Source organism: Cryptomeria japonica, chromosome 10 (genome assembly GCF_030272615.1).
Source record: "Cryptomeria japonica chromosome 10, Sugi_1.0, whole genome shotgun sequence".
In the NCBI taxonomy this organism is placed as follows: domain Eukaryota; kingdom Viridiplantae; phylum Streptophyta; class Pinopsida; order Cupressales; family Cupressaceae; genus Cryptomeria; species Cryptomeria japonica.
The window spans coordinates 451,641,779-451,658,898 of NC_081414.1; the positions used below are offsets into that span (position 1 = coordinate 451,641,779).

At 41.6% G+C, this 17,120-nt stretch overlaps 1 protein-coding gene across 6 annotated transcripts in view; it reads right to left on the minus strand.

The window, feature by feature from the left end:
- LOC131067530 (uncharacterized aarF domain-containing protein kinase At5g05200, chloroplastic) overlaps positions 1-17,120 on the minus strand; it is a 242,703-nt gene that overhangs the window by 195,392 nt on the left and 30,191 nt on the right. For all 6 annotated transcript variants that reach the window (XR_009359156.1, XR_009111826.2, XR_009111828.2 and 3 more), the window contains exon 3: positions 13,353-13,495. Coding sequence is in view for 1 of the 6 variants with exons in the window: in XM_058002567.2 (XP_057858550.2) it covers positions 13,353-13,495 (143 nt within the window). In the remaining 5 variants the exon portion in view is untranslated. The remainder of the gene's footprint in view (positions 1-13,352; positions 13,496-17,120) is intronic.

Consider the following 17,120-nt stretch of genomic DNA (forward strand, 5'->3'; position numbering starts at 1 on the left):
CTATGATGACTAATTGACAATGCAACAGTCAGCGTCCTTATGTCTTCATGATAGAAAAAGTGTGAGCAGTTTTAGATATGTGGCAATCAATTTAATAACAGTGACTATAATAGAAGCGGCTTTATGTTAGAACATCGACCAAGGCTAAGGAGACATCGATTTACATATGAAGTCATTATGCAGCGATCTTAATAAAGATTTGATCAATTTATAGTGACTGTCATTATATTCGATAGCAGCGACTTCATAATAAAGTAGAGCCCATTGTTTAAGATAAGAAGAGACCAAGTTTAATATTTATGTGTGGCTAATTTTGGAATGACATGATTAAGATATGAAGGCAGCATCTGCCAGTGATGTGACAATATTATGCAGAGGGTTCCATGACTAAAAGGAGTCACAACGAACAACATAATAAAGGCAAGCGACTTGTTGAGAAATAGTAGCGATAGTATAATAGCTTGTATTAATCAGCAGCACCTATGTTTGTTAATAAACATTACAACAAAAAGGTAGACTACACAGAACAGTAGTATCTAACAGCATGCTACTGAATGTAGATGTAAATTTATTAGGCAGTAACAGGTCAGCGGTTTGCTTGAGTATAAAGAATGAAGATGATTAACATGAAGTGATCATTACTCGTAGATGATGATACAGGCAGCGATAAATATACAATCGATTCAAAAGATATTGATTCCACAGTGAGGGCAATCGACTATGTTGAAGTAGTCAATATGTTTCATTATGGCGGCAATATATGATTTGATCACTAAACTAGCAGCGACCAATATTGAAGGAAACGATACGGATATACAGTGACTATAATTGAAACAACGGCAGCATTACTAAGTGACTTCACTAAGAGGGAATTAATAAAGAGTGGACAGGATAGAGTATGGCAGTGACTCTGACAACATATAAGGCAGATTAGACAGGTTGATTACGAAAAGAATGGAGGATATAAACGAAGGACAATTTACATTATGAAATGTTTACATGGAAACCGTGGCTTTTTTTTTTTGTATTGAAAGGACCCGAGACTTATAAGACTAAAGATCTTCTCTATACATATACTAGCGATTACTCAGATGATACAGAAATGCAGATTCCTCTCTCGTATGCAGATGATGTAATTGGAGTTGAAGATATTACTATCAATATACTTGTCAAAGGAAATCAGGCACTATCTATGACGTCAAATTCTACTTATTTAATAGGGTCGATAAGATATACAACAGTGACTCTCCAAATAGTACCGTCGACTTGTTTAAGAGCAGCGATTCCATGATGAACAAAAGCGGTGATTCTAATTGAAGTAGAATGGTGAAAATATGGACAGCGGTTCATCCAGGTAAAGTATCGATCAAACATAAACAATATGAAGAGTTTCCTATTTTAATAGAATCGGACTCACATAATATGAAAGTCGGTGGTCAAAGAAAATAATAAAGAATTGTGATTAAATAAAGACAGCGGTGTTTAAGAAATACGATTCAAGTAATTATATTAAGCAAGGATATAAAAATCGGCAAAATATCGCTTAAATCGCGATTAATCCGAAGGTTTTTGCCGTGCCGATTTAATCGGCTGTAAAATCGAGAGCGATTTTTTGGTAAAAATCACGACTTTTCAGATGTAAAAAATTGCGATTTAAACAGTAAAAAATCGCGTTTAAAAATTCTGCCATTTTTCAACGCAACCCTAAAAAAAACACGACGGGGAATAAAAAACAACGCAACCTTTTTTTTTCCGTACACACGGGACTGGCGACAGCATTTTTTTAACGCAGTTTTTTCTATTTTTCCTAAACGCGACCTGTGATTCCGACGGCAACGGGGGCATTTCTTCCATTTTTCCTCAACGCGGGAGCAGCTACAGAACAGATTTTTAATACTTTCCATTTTTCCTTTTCATAGAGGGTCTGCAAAATTTATAATGTATGATAATACATGATATTTATATCAGCAAAGTATATAAAAGAATCCATCTTTTTTGCCTATGCTCAAAACAAATAATGTTCAAACGTATTTAGAACTTGAACTTGTTTTTTGGTATCTTAACTATACGGCATGTATTTGACTCAAACTATGATTTATATATAAATTATATATAAACTATGATTTATATATAAATTATATATAAACTATGATTTATATATAAATTATATATAAACTATGATTTATATATAAATGATGAATGAATCATTCATCATTTTGCCCTCAAGATTCAACATCAAATCTCATTTTGAGATGAATAGGGAAAAAAATATATTGTTAAACTAGGCTGATTTTATTTTTATTTTTATTTTGTGAAATGCAGTGTCAATTTCACAATGAGCTCCCAAGGCATGAGTGAAGATGACATGGAAATCCATTCTCATAGTGAGAATGATTCAGAATATGAACCTGAAAATGAGGGGGGTGACCATGGGGCTGATCCTGGAGCCCAATCTAGTTCTATAGCGAGTGCACCAGCTAGTACAAGTTGCCCTTCAGAGTTGTTGGCACCGTATGCTAGGGGTCATTTTGATCCTAAGTCTCCTCTAAAACAGTTTGCTTCACGAATATCAGTACAAGGTGTTTACCCTCTCGGGTAAACAGTTAAATGCAGAAAGTAAATGCACAGAACATAATGGAAATACATTAAATAACCAGTCTCTATATTAATTCAACAGTCCATGTACATCAAGTGCTTATAACATTATATCTGACACGACTAACATGATCCCACTTCGAAGAAATTGTACACAATATATAATACCCGAAGGGGTGCGACACAACCGTCGCGACTCCAACTACCTACCCGTCGGCTAACTAACTGACCGCCGTAACTCATTATTACCGACGACAACATAAACATAATATAACAACATAACATAATGATTATTCCCGTCAACATCATCCCCCCCAAGAAAAGAAGTCGACTCCGACGACTTAATACAAAATACAGATGAACGGCAGGAACTACTAACGCCAGTCGGGCCCGGATCTTATACACTTGCTGCGTCCTCGCCTGAAAACCCTTTTCTGCTACCATCCGATGCTCAAGTGCGGATTTCACCAATATTGCTTCCTTTGCCATCACAGTCTTCCTGTGCCTAACCCAAACTTGTCTGCAAAACACGTTTTTCAGTCTCAGCTTCCCCCAACTGCTACTCAATTGATACTATCTCCCTAGCCAATTTGTCCTCGATAGCCACCCGTGCTGCTCTCCCGGCATCCAACTCCTGGGTACGCTGAACTAAGTCTCACGCGACTATTGCCCCAACCTGGTGGTCAGCTCCTCCCGAGCCCTCTGTGCATCCACCAAGGCAACCTCACGTCCAGCCGAGACATACTCCGAGTTCCTCAAAGCATACCAGTCATGCCTGGAGGTGGCCACAATCCGCTCGCACAAATGCTAGGAGACACCTCAAATCCTCCATCACACTCCCCAAAGGCCAAAAACTGAACTGAATAACTCCCTAGTGTCATACAACTGCGTGGACCTGCAATGCCTTCCCTCAAACTCTGTTTGTTCCCAACCTCCAAATCCGTCTCCCTCTACGGCTTATGGCTTCCCCGCCAATGCTTAGCTGCAGGCTTCTTTCTCACAATACGGACAACCACAACACTTCCCGTTGTCTTCTGTAGCTCAAAATAAACTGGGGGTCTGGGGGCAACGCCCCCAGCGGGGTCGAGGGGCAACGCCCCTCGCGGGGTCCTGGGGCAGCGCCCCCGCCACCAACACCAATTTACAACCCTCAGAACCATACGAAAGTCCATGGCGCACAGCATATCAGTGATATTTTAAGATGCCAAAAACCCTTCTTTTCCACTCTGAATTTCCAGTGTCTTGGCTTCAAACTCCAGCGAATCATTTTAAATCTGGTCGTCGTCGTTTTTTTTTTGTTTTTTGTTTTTTTGGCACTGTAATGTCACCGATGGCACCCCGGCCATACAACCTCCCTGTACGGTCAACAACAGCACTGGCACCTCCAATCGTGCGGCTGCTTGGTCTACCTGTGGCGGTCGTTTTGCCCTTACGTGGCTGTGTGGATTGTGCGGGCTTGGTCTCTTTTTTTCTTTTTCCTTTTGCGGCTGCTGCGCGTTGGTGTGCGTAACCCTTGCTGTGCGTGTTGATCGGGTTGTGCGGTGCGTCTTCCTCCTCCTTTATCCCTTGCTGTGCGGCGATGTTCGGTGTTGTGCGGTGGTCGGGCTGTGCGGTGTGCGGTGGTGGGTTCATGTCTCGACAACAACCTTCGGTGGCTCCCACCGCACGGTGTGACCGCCGCACGATGGTGTCACCGTCGGTGGTTCCACCGCACGGTGGTGTCACCGTCGGTGGTTCCACCGCACGGTGGTGTCACCGTCCACCGCACGGTGGTGTCACCTTGGTGGTTTCACCGCACGGTGGTGTCACCTTGGTCCCACCCTACGGTGGCCATTTTCCCTTTTTCTTTCTTTCTTTCTTTTTTTTTTTTGACCGTACGGTCGCTGTCGTACGACCGTGTGATTTTTTTCAAAAAAAAAAAAATTTTTTTTTTTAATAAATTTTTGATCGTACGGTCGCCTGTCATACGACCGTACGTTTCTTTCTTTCTTTCTTCCAACCGTACGGTCATCTGCCGTACGGCCCCGTACGGTGGTGTTTTTTTCACAATTTTTTTTTTTTTTTTCCTTAAAGTTGTCTAGAGAGTCTTCGGCTCGGGTCCCCTGTCTCTGGGATCGCCCTTCATCCTTCTCGGTTTTCCTCGCCCAAAAATCTCCTGCTTTTGTCCCATGCCTCTCGAGTCGCCTGCCCGACCTCTTGGGTCCCCTTCCATCCTCTCGGGTCCCCCTTCGGGCTCTCGAGTGTCCGTCCGACCTCTCGGGTCCCCTGCGCACTTCGCGTGGTAGGGTTTCAATTTGGGCCCGTTGGTGGCAAGTCTATTTTCAATGGCCATCGGAAGACCTGGAACCACAAATTCTACAGGGACCACGACCTCCTTCCCGTATATAAGAAGAAGAAGAACAATAAAGATTTTGAAGACTGTGGTCTTCCATACAAGGTTCCAATCGTGGCCAACACTCTTCGGATTATCTACGTCGCCAAGGGTTGGGGCGTCTCCCTTCCAATATTCTTTGTATTCCGGCAGGTACACCTCTCTTGGTTGCTCTGGTTCCTCTACTTCGAGCCTGTAGCTTTGGAACATTTCGTAATCCTCCATTTGCCAGTGGAAGAGCCCGTTAAGTGAGCATACCTCATCTTCAAAACATCCCTCCAATTCGAGCACCCCTTCACTGTTCGGCTCCATCGCGTTCTTGCCCTTGCTTTCATCGGGACCCCCTTCCCTCTAAGTCCGAGTCGGAAGAGGCGAGCTCTTCGCCGACATCTTGGGTGTGTAGGTCAATGGTATATTTCCGCCCTCCCTTCTCCATGGAAAGTGCATTTTTCTTCCAGTTGTGGTTTACCCTCGCGTTGATCAACCACGCTCTCCCCAGGATGGCGTCATAGCATTTCTTCTTCAAGGGAATAACCACGAAATCTAACAAGAATGGTTGCGTACCAATTGTCACTTGCTGGGCCATCAACAGGCCGAGTGGCTTAATGTCGTGTTGGTCCGCTCCCACCAAGTTGAATGTGGGTGGCCATAGGGTGGGCTTCCCCAGCCGCTTCCATGTTTCTTCTGGTAGTACATTCACCCCAGATCCCCCGTCCACAATGGTGTCCTTCAGAATGGTCCCACGGATACCCATTTCTACCACAGCTGGATGTCTACCACTGCTCAAGGCTAGTAACATCGGGTCAGTCGAAGGGTTGACGGAAACCTCCACCTGTGGTGCACTCTTCGAAGCGGTGGCGGGAACCCCTACCTGTGGTGCACTCGACGATGCGGTGGCGGGAACTCCTACCTGTGGTGTACTCGATAATGCGGTGCTTTGCACATTGGTGAGGATGGCAGTCCTCAATTGTGGCATAGATTCTAGGTGGTCTTTTACCTTTATCGGCACCTCTATCTACAAGATTTGCCCAATGATGTTATTTTCCGCTTCCGTACGGGATGATGTACTCGCCACCTCGTTGTCCCGTCGTTCGGTTGTCATCTCACGTTCAATATTGGCCTTTGCCTCCCGTAATCTCTCCTTCTCCGTACGGGGGTCGGGATAAGTGGCTTTTTTCGTCTGGGCGTGGGTGATCGCCAGTACTTCTTTCTCACCAGTCTTCTTAGCCTGCTCAATGTTGAGGAGATTAACCCCTGCCTGCGGGCAATTTGCGTCCTCATGGTCGCCTGGCCAACACCAACGACAGAGGTGCTGAGGGGTGGCTTCCTTCGTGCAATCACGGGCGAAGTGCCCCCACTGATTACAGGCCCTACATTGGATAATTGGCCGGCCCTTGGCGTCATACTGGATACGGCTTCCGTTATTGTTATTGTTGCTATTCCTTCCGCCGCCGCGTCTGTTGTCCCGGTATCCTCCAGATGATGCCGTTGTGTTAGTATGTTGGCCAGTACCCGCTGGTGCGGATGTTGTGGCCTGCTCCGTGAACAACACCTGGTTCATTTGCGTACTTCGGGTTTTCATGTTGTATGGGCACTCCTTGGTGGAGTGTCCCATCACTTGGCAAATCTCGCAGAATGCCTTCTTTTGGCAAGTACCCTTTGTGTGCCCTTCCTCTTTGCACTCAGTGCACCATATGTCCCCTTCATTCCGGCTAGTGCTTCTCATTATTTTGAATTCTTTTCTCATTCGCTCCATGTCTTTCTGGAGCGCTTGCACCCGTTTGCCAGCCTCGTCATCGCTGCTGCTTTCCTGTGAAGAGTCATCATCCTCTGATGAGGATTTATTACTTTTCTTCTTCTTTGATGTTTTGTGTTCGCTCTCCAGGTCCATTGCCCTATTATAAGCGTCATCATATGACGTCGGGGGTACAATTTTCATCTTCCTCCGTAGGGAGGATTTCAACCCTTCAACGAACCATCGTTTCTTCAATCCATCTGTGGGTTGGCTTTCCATTTTACCCAAGAGTTCTTTCAGCCTCCGACTGTATGCCCGTACTGTCTCCCTAGTACCTTGTTTGGTACTGTATATCTCCATTACAATTTCATTGTCATCACGGAGCAACCGAAACTCCCCCGTGAATTCCTTCTTTAGATTGGCCCACGTGGCCACTTTTTGCTTGTCCACATCGGAGTACCAATCTATGGCAACTCCTCGTAACGTGGCTGGGAACTGCTGTACCCAGTCATCCTGGTCTGTTACTCCGTTGGTGGACCAAATGGTTTCACATGTACGGCAGTGTCGTAAGGGGTCTTCCTTGCCCTCCCCTGTGAACTTTGGCAATTTTTGTTACCTGCCATCCCACCGTTGGGTCTCGCTCCTCTAATTCCTTGTGTGCTTGTACCTGGCGATCCTCCGCCTCCTGCAACTGAACCTCCACTCGTGGGTCCTCCGGAAAAAGTTGCTGACACCGAACCAAACAAATTGCCTCCCGTACGGTACCCTTGTGCTCCCTTGGCACCTTCGGTCGTACCGTCACCTTCCATTGTCTCCCTCCGGTTGTCCTCTGAAATGGACAAATTCTTTAGCAAGTCTCTGGTAGTGTCGATCAAGTTTAGACTTCGCCTTGTTTGTTCCACCAACTCTTCGCGGCTTCTTACCCTACGGTGGTATTCTAGCGAACTGTAGAGTTCTCCTTCGGCACCCTCCGTGACTCCTTCTGGCAACCCTACAACAGTGTAGACAGTGTAGTTCTCTTCGTCTATCTCTGCCTCTGCAACCTCCGTGACACCTCCTGGGTTCCCTTCGGGCAACCCCTCGGCCGGTCGTCCCTCGGCAAGCTGCCTTAGCCTACGCCTTCGTTCTATCTGTTGTCTGAGATTCAACGCAGTTTGTGCCACTTCCCATTCGTCACTCTGTATCTTTTTATTTTTGTCCTTATTTAGTCTATTGGGCATAAGTCACTTCCATACACAGCAAACACACGCCATGTACACAAAAAAACTTTTATTATTTTTATTTTTATTTTGCCTTTCAGCCACAATTTATATCAGCAGTGTGTCGGGATTATTACAAGGTTCAATTTCCTCCTGGCCTGGCGCCATCTCGTTCCGTTTCCCGTCGGCTGTTCTCTTCGTAGCGTTGCAGGATTTGTTGTCGTCGCTCTTCCTAGGCAATCTCCTCCAGGCGGGCCTGTTGTGCCAGCGATGCCTGTGCAAGCAATCGGGGGAGGTGGTTCATCAACCGGTTTACTGCCGGGCTAACCTCTAGCGCTGTCCACACGGCACTTGGTGGGATTTCTGCCTCCACCGCTTCTCGTCGAACGTATGTCTGAATGGCTACCTGGAGCAAAATTGAAAATTCTCGCGTTGCCGTGTCTTCTCCTGTATAAAGTTTTGTCCGCGCGTCGTCGGCCTCCGGGTTTACTTCACCAACGGGTAGGCCCATTGTGTCTGTGCGCCATCCGTGTCTTCCGTTCCCGAGTTCGTCTAGGCAGCGGCGCCAAATGTTTACCCTCTCGGGTAAACGGTTAAATGCAGAAAGTAAATGCACAGAACATAATGGAAATACATTAAATAACTAGTCTCTATATTAATTCAACAGTCCATGTACATCAAGTGCTTATAACATTATATCTGACACGACTAACATGATCCCACTTCGAAGAAAAGGTACACAATATATAATACCCGAAGGGGTGCGACACAACCGTCGCGACTCCAACTACCTACCCATCGGCTAACTAACTAACCGCCGTAACTCATTATTACTGACGACAACATAAACATAATATAACAACATAACATAATGATTATTCTCGTCAACACAAGGCACATCACATTCAAGTGGGGGAACAAGGAAGTGGAAGTGCAACATTTGTGAAACTGAATGGTTCGGTAGCATTAGTAGGGTGAATGCACATTTTCTGATTTGGAGAGGAAAAGGCGTGAAACATTGTAAGTTTTTGGAGGAAGCTAAAAATATACAGTACAGAATTGAGTTTAACAGGCTTTGGGGGGTTCCAGATGACACAAATATTTCAATGCCTACTACTTTGTCTGCTAGGGCAGCACTTCAAGGCAACCAGAATCTGCCACATACTTCTCATCCTTCGTAGACGAGAGGAATGATGTTTGGATCTCCATCCACTTCCACTTCTACTGTCGCCAGGGCTGGGAAACGTAGGTTGCAGACACCACAAAGCAACCCCATTGCTGATATGTTTAATGTGCAGCTAAGAGATGAGATAGATGAATCCATTGGCAAGTTCTTCTTTGCCAATGGCATTCCATTTCATGTTACACGGTCTCCTTATTATAGGGAGATGATGGCTATGGTGGCCAAGGGAGGACCATCTTATGTGCCACCAGGGGAGACGAAAATGAGGACCTCGATCTTGGATAAATGCTATTCCAAGATCAATATTTTGATGGAGAAGATGAAAGCATGTTGGGTGGCATCGAGGTGCAGCATAGTTATGGATGGGTGGACGGACATTAGCCATCGTCCACTCATCAACGTCATGGTCACATGTGCAGAGGGCCCATATTTCCTTAGAGCAGTTGATTGTACAGGGCATTGAAAAGATGCTGATGTCCAGTTTCAGATCCTCAGGGAGGCTATTGAGGAGGTTGGGCCACAAAATGTGGTCCAAGTAGTGACTGATACAGCCCATGTGTGTAGAGCAGCAGGGAGACTCATTGAGGCAGCCTATAGACACATTTGGTGGACCCCATGTTGTGTGCATGCCATGAACAATGCACTCAAGGACATGAGGAAGATTGACTGGATTAGAGGAGTGGTCACCGATGAGAGAGATGTGTAGATGTTTATCTGCAACCACCACACTTCGCATGCACTCTTCAGGAACTTCGCGAAGGAGTTCTTGAAACCAGTTGAGACTAGATATGCATCCTATTTCATTCTCTTGGAGAGAATGATTGAGTTGCTTGCAACTCATGGTTATGACTAATGAGTGGAATACGTGGGCTGAGGCCAAGACAGAGCAGGGGAGAAGGGTGAAGGAGATAGTGAAGAGTGATGTGTTTTGGACTGATGCGAAATACATTGTCTCCATCATTTCTCCAGTATTCCAGGTGATCAGATATGGGGATGGGGATGCACCTAACCTTGGAGAGGTGTATGAGTGCATTGACTCTATGCTTGACCAGATGAGGGTTGCTGTGTGAGTGAAGGACCCCTCTCTAGCATTCTACAATGAGCAAATCCGGCCTATCATTCAGTGCAGATGGGACAAGTTGAACACTCCTTTGCATATGGTTGCCTTTGCCTTGAATCCTAAGTGGTACAAGGCTAGACCGGGTAGAGTGACACCGATTCAGGATGATGAGGTGAAGGCGGGTTTGTTTAGGTGCATAGAGAAGATGTTTGATTCCAAAGATGCCGGCACAATTCGCACAGAGTGGGGAAGATTTGCCACTCTTAGAGGTTATTCAGATGCGGCAAAGATGGATATAGACACTATGGCACAAGAGGACCCACTTTTGTGATGGAATTGTCATGGCCCGAAATCTTTGACCACCACTCTAGCCATCCGTCTGCTATCCCAGGTTTCTAGTTCTTCAGCTGCTGAGAGGAACTGGTCTACATATAGCTTCATCCACTCTCTTAAGAGGAACAGACTTACCTCTAAGAGAGCAGAGAAGCTTGTGGCTGTACACAGTGCTTTGCGTCTCATGGACCACAAGACACTTGTGTACAAGGAGAGTCTAGCGGCACGATGGGATGTAGAGCCAGAGGAGCCTTCACAGATTGATGGGGATGATCCTACCACTTCAGATGCAGGGCTAGTTGGTGTGAGCTTGAGGGACCTTGATCTTCAGGAGTCCAACAGTTCCAGCGAGGAGGAGTTCGCAGATGATTAGAGGCCTCCATTAGCTACATTTTGAGTTTTGTCATTTTGTCTTTGACTCTAGTCTCTTTTGTAATGCTATTGCTACACGTATTTGTATTTGGCTACTCATTGTAATGATGAATCATGTAATCATCTTTATTATTATAGACTTTGCAATGGCATCAAATATTCATATTTTCATTTTCCTTTTTCGATAGAATAGAAATCTCCAATTTGACAATTTCATTTGTCAAATTTTATTTAGCATTTAGCAATTAGCCAATTACTGATCTTGGTATTTCCTATAGTTTCATTTGAAATCTAATTCTTATACTATTATACTGTCATACATCTTTTTCAAAACTAGTTTTTCAAGTACTATATGTATATGTATAACTATATGAGTGCCACCACCCTACCACCCCCCCGTCGTCCCCAAACTTAGGCCCTTGATCCCCCCGTCCCCAACACCCGTGGAACACTGTATATAATGGAAACCAGTAATATGTTATTGTGTTCTATAAATTTAGTGTATATGTGTGTTCTTTAAGAATATTTTAAGAAATTATATATTTTCAAATGTTCGATAATTTTGCCGATTCCCAATTTTCTTAAAATTTTCGGCCAAAAGATTTATTGCCGATTAAGATTTTTTCATCTTTGATATTAAGCATCGACTATGGAAGAAGGTTTCAAACATGGCATTTGAATAAACTAATAATTATGATTTGTATAATCGATACAATGAAACTGTTAAGTCTCTATTGATATCGCTGAATAAAGAGTCTTTCTAGACAACTGATGACATCAGCATTTCCAAAAGGTGCAATTTCTATTAATAACCAAATGGTGTGATTTGAAGATAAGCAATTAAGGAAAATAAACTCCAAAAGGTATGATTTCTACAAGAGAAGAGATACATCCAATTTAGTGAATGAAAAAGATAATACAAAAGTTGTGACTATATATAAAGAGACATTTTTTTTGGAAGATATAAATAGAGAATGTAGTGAAGAATGAAGATATATGAGTAGTGTGTATTGTGTATGGAACAACATTGAAGATCCATATTGAAGGAAGGCTGGAAATAGTCATAATAAGATTTTGAGTAGATATAGAAAAGAGAAACATGAAGTGCAATTCTGATTTATTCTAGGAAGAAAGTATGTGTAATGTATAAGAAGGATATGTGCAGATTTGTGAAGGAGAATAGATACAATTGTGAAAAGAAATATATGCAGATTTGTGAAGCAGAGAATATGGAATTGAGAAAGAATTATATTCAGATTTGTTAAAGAGATTGAATTGTCCATCATCCATAGTTATAGCAACATTGTCAAGGTGGAAAATCAGATTTATATGAAGTGGGTAGGTGCTCATGAATTCTGAAGTGGAAGTCGATACTAATCCATGGGAGTCGGTGCTTCCAGTGGGTTGGTGCTCACAAACAGATGTAGGGGTTGGTGCCTCTAGTTAGATTGGTGCCTACAAACATTGTAAAAGAAGAATTGTATAAAAGCATTGATTTACTGTGGTTTTCTCCTGCAAGGATTTCCACGTATATATCTTGTGTTCAACTTGTGTTCATATTAGATAGATCACATATGAATGTTAGTATGCAATGAATATGTTAATGAGATAAGCTATATGCTTGTGATTGAAGTTGAAAAAGTTTACCCCCCCCCCCACCTCTCAGTATAACCATGTGCTCTTCAGATCTGGATACAAATATAAAAATCAAATTTGATTGTGTGAAGCTTATGAAGTATATATATATTAACCTTAAGATAGGTTAAATTCCAATTGAACCAACTAAAGGACTGATAGCTCAGTTCAAAGAGCATCCAAACCAGTTTCTGGGAGCTCTATTCAAATCCTAGGTTGAATTCCAATCTGAACCAACCAAAGGAATGATAGCTCAGTTCATAGAGCATCCAGACCAGTTTATGGGAGCTCCTCTATTCAAAAACTAGCCAGTCCATTTTAGCCAAGCAAACTAAACACCATAATCCAGATACACATATATAAAAAAGATTCCTTTCAACAAGTTCAACGATTTCCAATTTTCCTGCCACCAAAAGAAAAAATTAAGATCAAAATTGCACCCCTTAGCTATGAACATGAATAAATATTGTTGGATTGGAGTTTCTTACAAATGTTACATAGGCAGTTTGCCTACCATTTGCCTTAAATCTTACATATGTTCCAGGCAACGACAGCATATCCCACTTGGCCATAATTATTTTTGGTGTTTTGAGGTTTATGAAAAATATAATCTGCCTATGAATAGGACATAAATTAAAGTACTTACATACGGCCAAGAAACATACTCTATACATAAGTTTACTTCAATTCTTGGATCAATCATACTTGAATCATTAAAGCTAAGGGCTTCTCATGTAGAGACTATAACAAGATATATGTACTAGGTGAATATAAATTCCAATAATGTAGTATTCAGAGAATGCTATCTTTGGAAGACAATGAAGCTGAATATCTGACTATATTACGTCAATAAGGTGCAATAAAAATACATTTGAAACTTCTGATAGCCATTCGCTACCAACAGCCACGGTAGCTTGAATTCCTTGTGCTAGTCGCACAACTCCTCTAGGCCCAGTGTTGATAGAAGTTTGAAGAACATCTTCAACCAGCTTAGGTAGATTTTTTATCCTATCTGCAACACTGCCACATGCTTAGAAACTCAAAATATAATAAAATCATAATATCCAAAACCAAAATAACTCCTGAAAGATTTCATAAAATTGCATATTGAACATAAATCATACACTCAATAAGAAGCAGAATGATATAAAGAATCTAAAAAAACTTGAAAGGTTGATGAATGTATTACTTCTAAAGAAAGAAAAGGTTCATATATATTGTACAGAAATCTCAGTTGCATAAAAAGGGAGAGGTTCACTGGCAGTTGACAACAGAAAATTGAACTTTAAGTTTCTAAAATTAGCTATTGACTGCAGTTTCAATATGAATACTTAAGTTCCAAGAATATCTTTCTAACTAGAATTCTTATGTTATACCTGTTATCTTTTGCAATAAAAGTATGATCTAGTTAACAATGAGTCGGTGCATAGTTCTCATGATAACATTTCCTAGACTGATCTACAGCTAAGTTGCCGGTTCGGGTTCGGGCACCGGTTCAAGTTCGAGAACCCGGTACGTCGGTACTGCAAAATTTTGAAAGGGGGTTTGGGTTCGTTTTGGGTTTGTTAGTACAAAAACAGTGTAAAAATTTTATATATATGCAGCCTAGAAGCATGAATTAAGATTAGAATGTCACATAGCATCATATAAAGTTTAAACAACAAAACCAACATTAAACTTGTAATCATTGCATCATATACATCAAGTTCAATATCAAAATGACAAAATAATAATATCGAGTTCAAGTATCATTGTTTCAACAATTGGAACTATAGTTTAAATTATTTAAGTTTAATCATCAAATGGATTCTCTAAATTATCAACATCATCATTATCATCCTCCTCATCATCAACATTGACATTAGATGAACCAATGCCAATGCCACTTGCACTTGCACTATTAGTTTGCTTGCTTTCCGAACCATCAAATGCAACAAGCTGAGAAGTGGAAGCATCCAAGTTAGTATGCTTTGGCTCTATATCCCACATCTTTGACTCCCCTTGCTTGTAGTCATGGTGCTTGTGTGAAAGAAGACGCAAGTTGGAATGCACATATACTAAATTCTCCACTCTTTTTTATTGCAATCTATTGCACTTTACTGAGTAGATGAAAGAATATAAGTTCCAATTTCTTTTTGATGCAGATGAACTAGCAATCTATGAAGACAGTAAACAATTAAACTTATAAAATTAAAAATTACTAGCAACCTATGAAGACAAAGTAAACTATAAATAAAACTTACTTGTGATAATATTTTGACTGCGAGAGATTGTAGGTTTTGGAAGCATGTGCCATGGAAGTACCACCAGCTATGAGCATCCTTCTTGAATCTATGACAAAAAAGCATCAACACTTAGACCATTTGCATTCGCAAATTCTATTAACTCATTTGTAATCACATCTCACACATCATTTTTAGGGTAGAGTCTAAGGAATGCTGCTTTGTACTCATCGAACACTTCTAAATCTCTCCATGGTGCAAGCCTTCTTGGTTGATCAAGAAACTAATTGCTATAGTACTTTAGTATCAAGGCGTAGGCAAGAAGATGTAAAGGAGTGGTCATCTTATTCCACCTTTCCACAACAATTGCTTGCACTTGTTTGAAGAATTTCTCCTCGGCATCTTGCTCTTTTGCATTTATAATGCACTTCATTTTCTCAAGCATTAGGTCAATGCCATCATAAATCTCTCCAATGCAAGGCCTATCCATGTTAGTGTACAACAAATCATGCTCATAATGGGCTCGGTGAAACTTAGGAGATATTTCACAAGATTCCACCATGAGTCATCCAATTCCTTTGCCTAATTCCTGTTGCCCTCTCAGTGTTGCTTTGCTTCCATATAGCCCAATTTTGGCTGATCACCATATTACAAAGTGACACTTTAACTTTCACAAGTCGTCACAAGACAATTGTGTTAGATGCAAAACTGGTCTCAACAACCTATAACAAAATTAAAGCCAAAATGATTAAAAAATAAAGACAAATTGTAAAGAAGAATACACATTATAGTTTACACAATCAAATTATAAACATTGAAAATCAAAAAATCAGAAAATGTAAAATTAAATTACAATTCCACTTACCTTCAATAGCTCCAAACTCAAAAAAGATCTAAAATCCATTGAGACATGTGGTTGTTTGTGATGAACATCTGGATGTCCTCAGCCTCTGCATACACCTATTTGATCCAATCAATTTTATTCCCAATCTTTTTTAGCATAAGATTGAGTGAACAGGGTGTCCGCAAAGTGTCCAAAAGATGTGGTGATAGCGTTCCTCAACCAACAAACCAGCAGCTCTACAATTTTTTGTGTTGTCTTTTATGACTTGAACAACATTACAGGGTCCCATTGTCTCAATGGCATAGACGAGAATATCTACAATAAATTGCCCATCTTTTACCTAGCCCTCACAATCCAAAGCTTCTAGAAACATTGCCCCTTTAAGGGACACCGCTATGACATTGATCAAGGGACGGTTTTTTGCAATCTTTCCACCCATCTGAAACAATGGATACACCTATCTCAATCCATGAATCCCTTATGGGCTTTAATTCATCTTCAACCCCCTTCACCTCTCTTTCCAACAAGGTTTTGCGTACCTTCTCATAACTTGGGCCCTTATACCCTCTTGGAGCTTCATTAACACTTTTCAACATCTTTTTCCAATATGGGGAGTGAACAACATTGAAAGCCAACCTATTTGCATATATGCATCTTACTACATCTTGGTCGGCAATGTCTCAACTCTCATTTTGAAATGCAGATTCTTAAGGCCCATTTGATCTTTTGCGTGCAATGGGTGCTTCACTTTCAAGCTCAATTGTGGAAAAAATGGGTGGTTTTCTACTACAATATTGGGATTAGATGGGGGCTGCTTTCCCTTTGTTTTTTTTCGGAACGGTTTGATTTAATCTACAGGCTTCTCTCTCTTCTGCTTCTTCATGCTCCCTAATATATTTTAACACCGTCTCTTGTGGTATAGGCACACCATTTTTTCCAAGGCATTTTTTGATGCCTCTGCCTGGTATTCCACACAAATGGCCTACCACCTGACAATATGAACTATTACATTCTTTATCATATCCTTGACATTTCCGACGAAATACCCCACCTCCTAGAAGCAGTCGTATAATGTCAACATAGTTCCATAGGGGACAATTTAAATTTAATCTTTGTTTTTATTGTTCATTTGTGCCTATGGAGGAAGAGGTGGATGCCATTCTAGTTCCTATGGCAAGAAATTATATGAACACATTCAAAAACAAAAACAAAATATTGAAAAAAAAAAAGGTAAACTAAACAAATAATGTTTCATGTTTGTGAAACAAAAGTGGTTGAAAAAAATGTACAAAAGCCTACCTCTTTCAACCAATGGAAGCTTGCAAATGTGTAGAAATGATGATGCAACACTTGTTCAAGCTTCAAGAATCGATCTTCAACTCCTATTTGATGTTGGAAGTCAAATTTTGCTCAACCTACAATGAAAAAACTGATGTTTGCAAAACAAATGAGGAAAAATGAGTGTTGTAAATGTCACTTTTAGGGTTATATTTGCCTTCTCCAAATAGCGGATTCCAAAAAAAAAAAATTGCAAAAAAAATTCACTTTTTGGGTGCCTAGCTGCCCAAAAT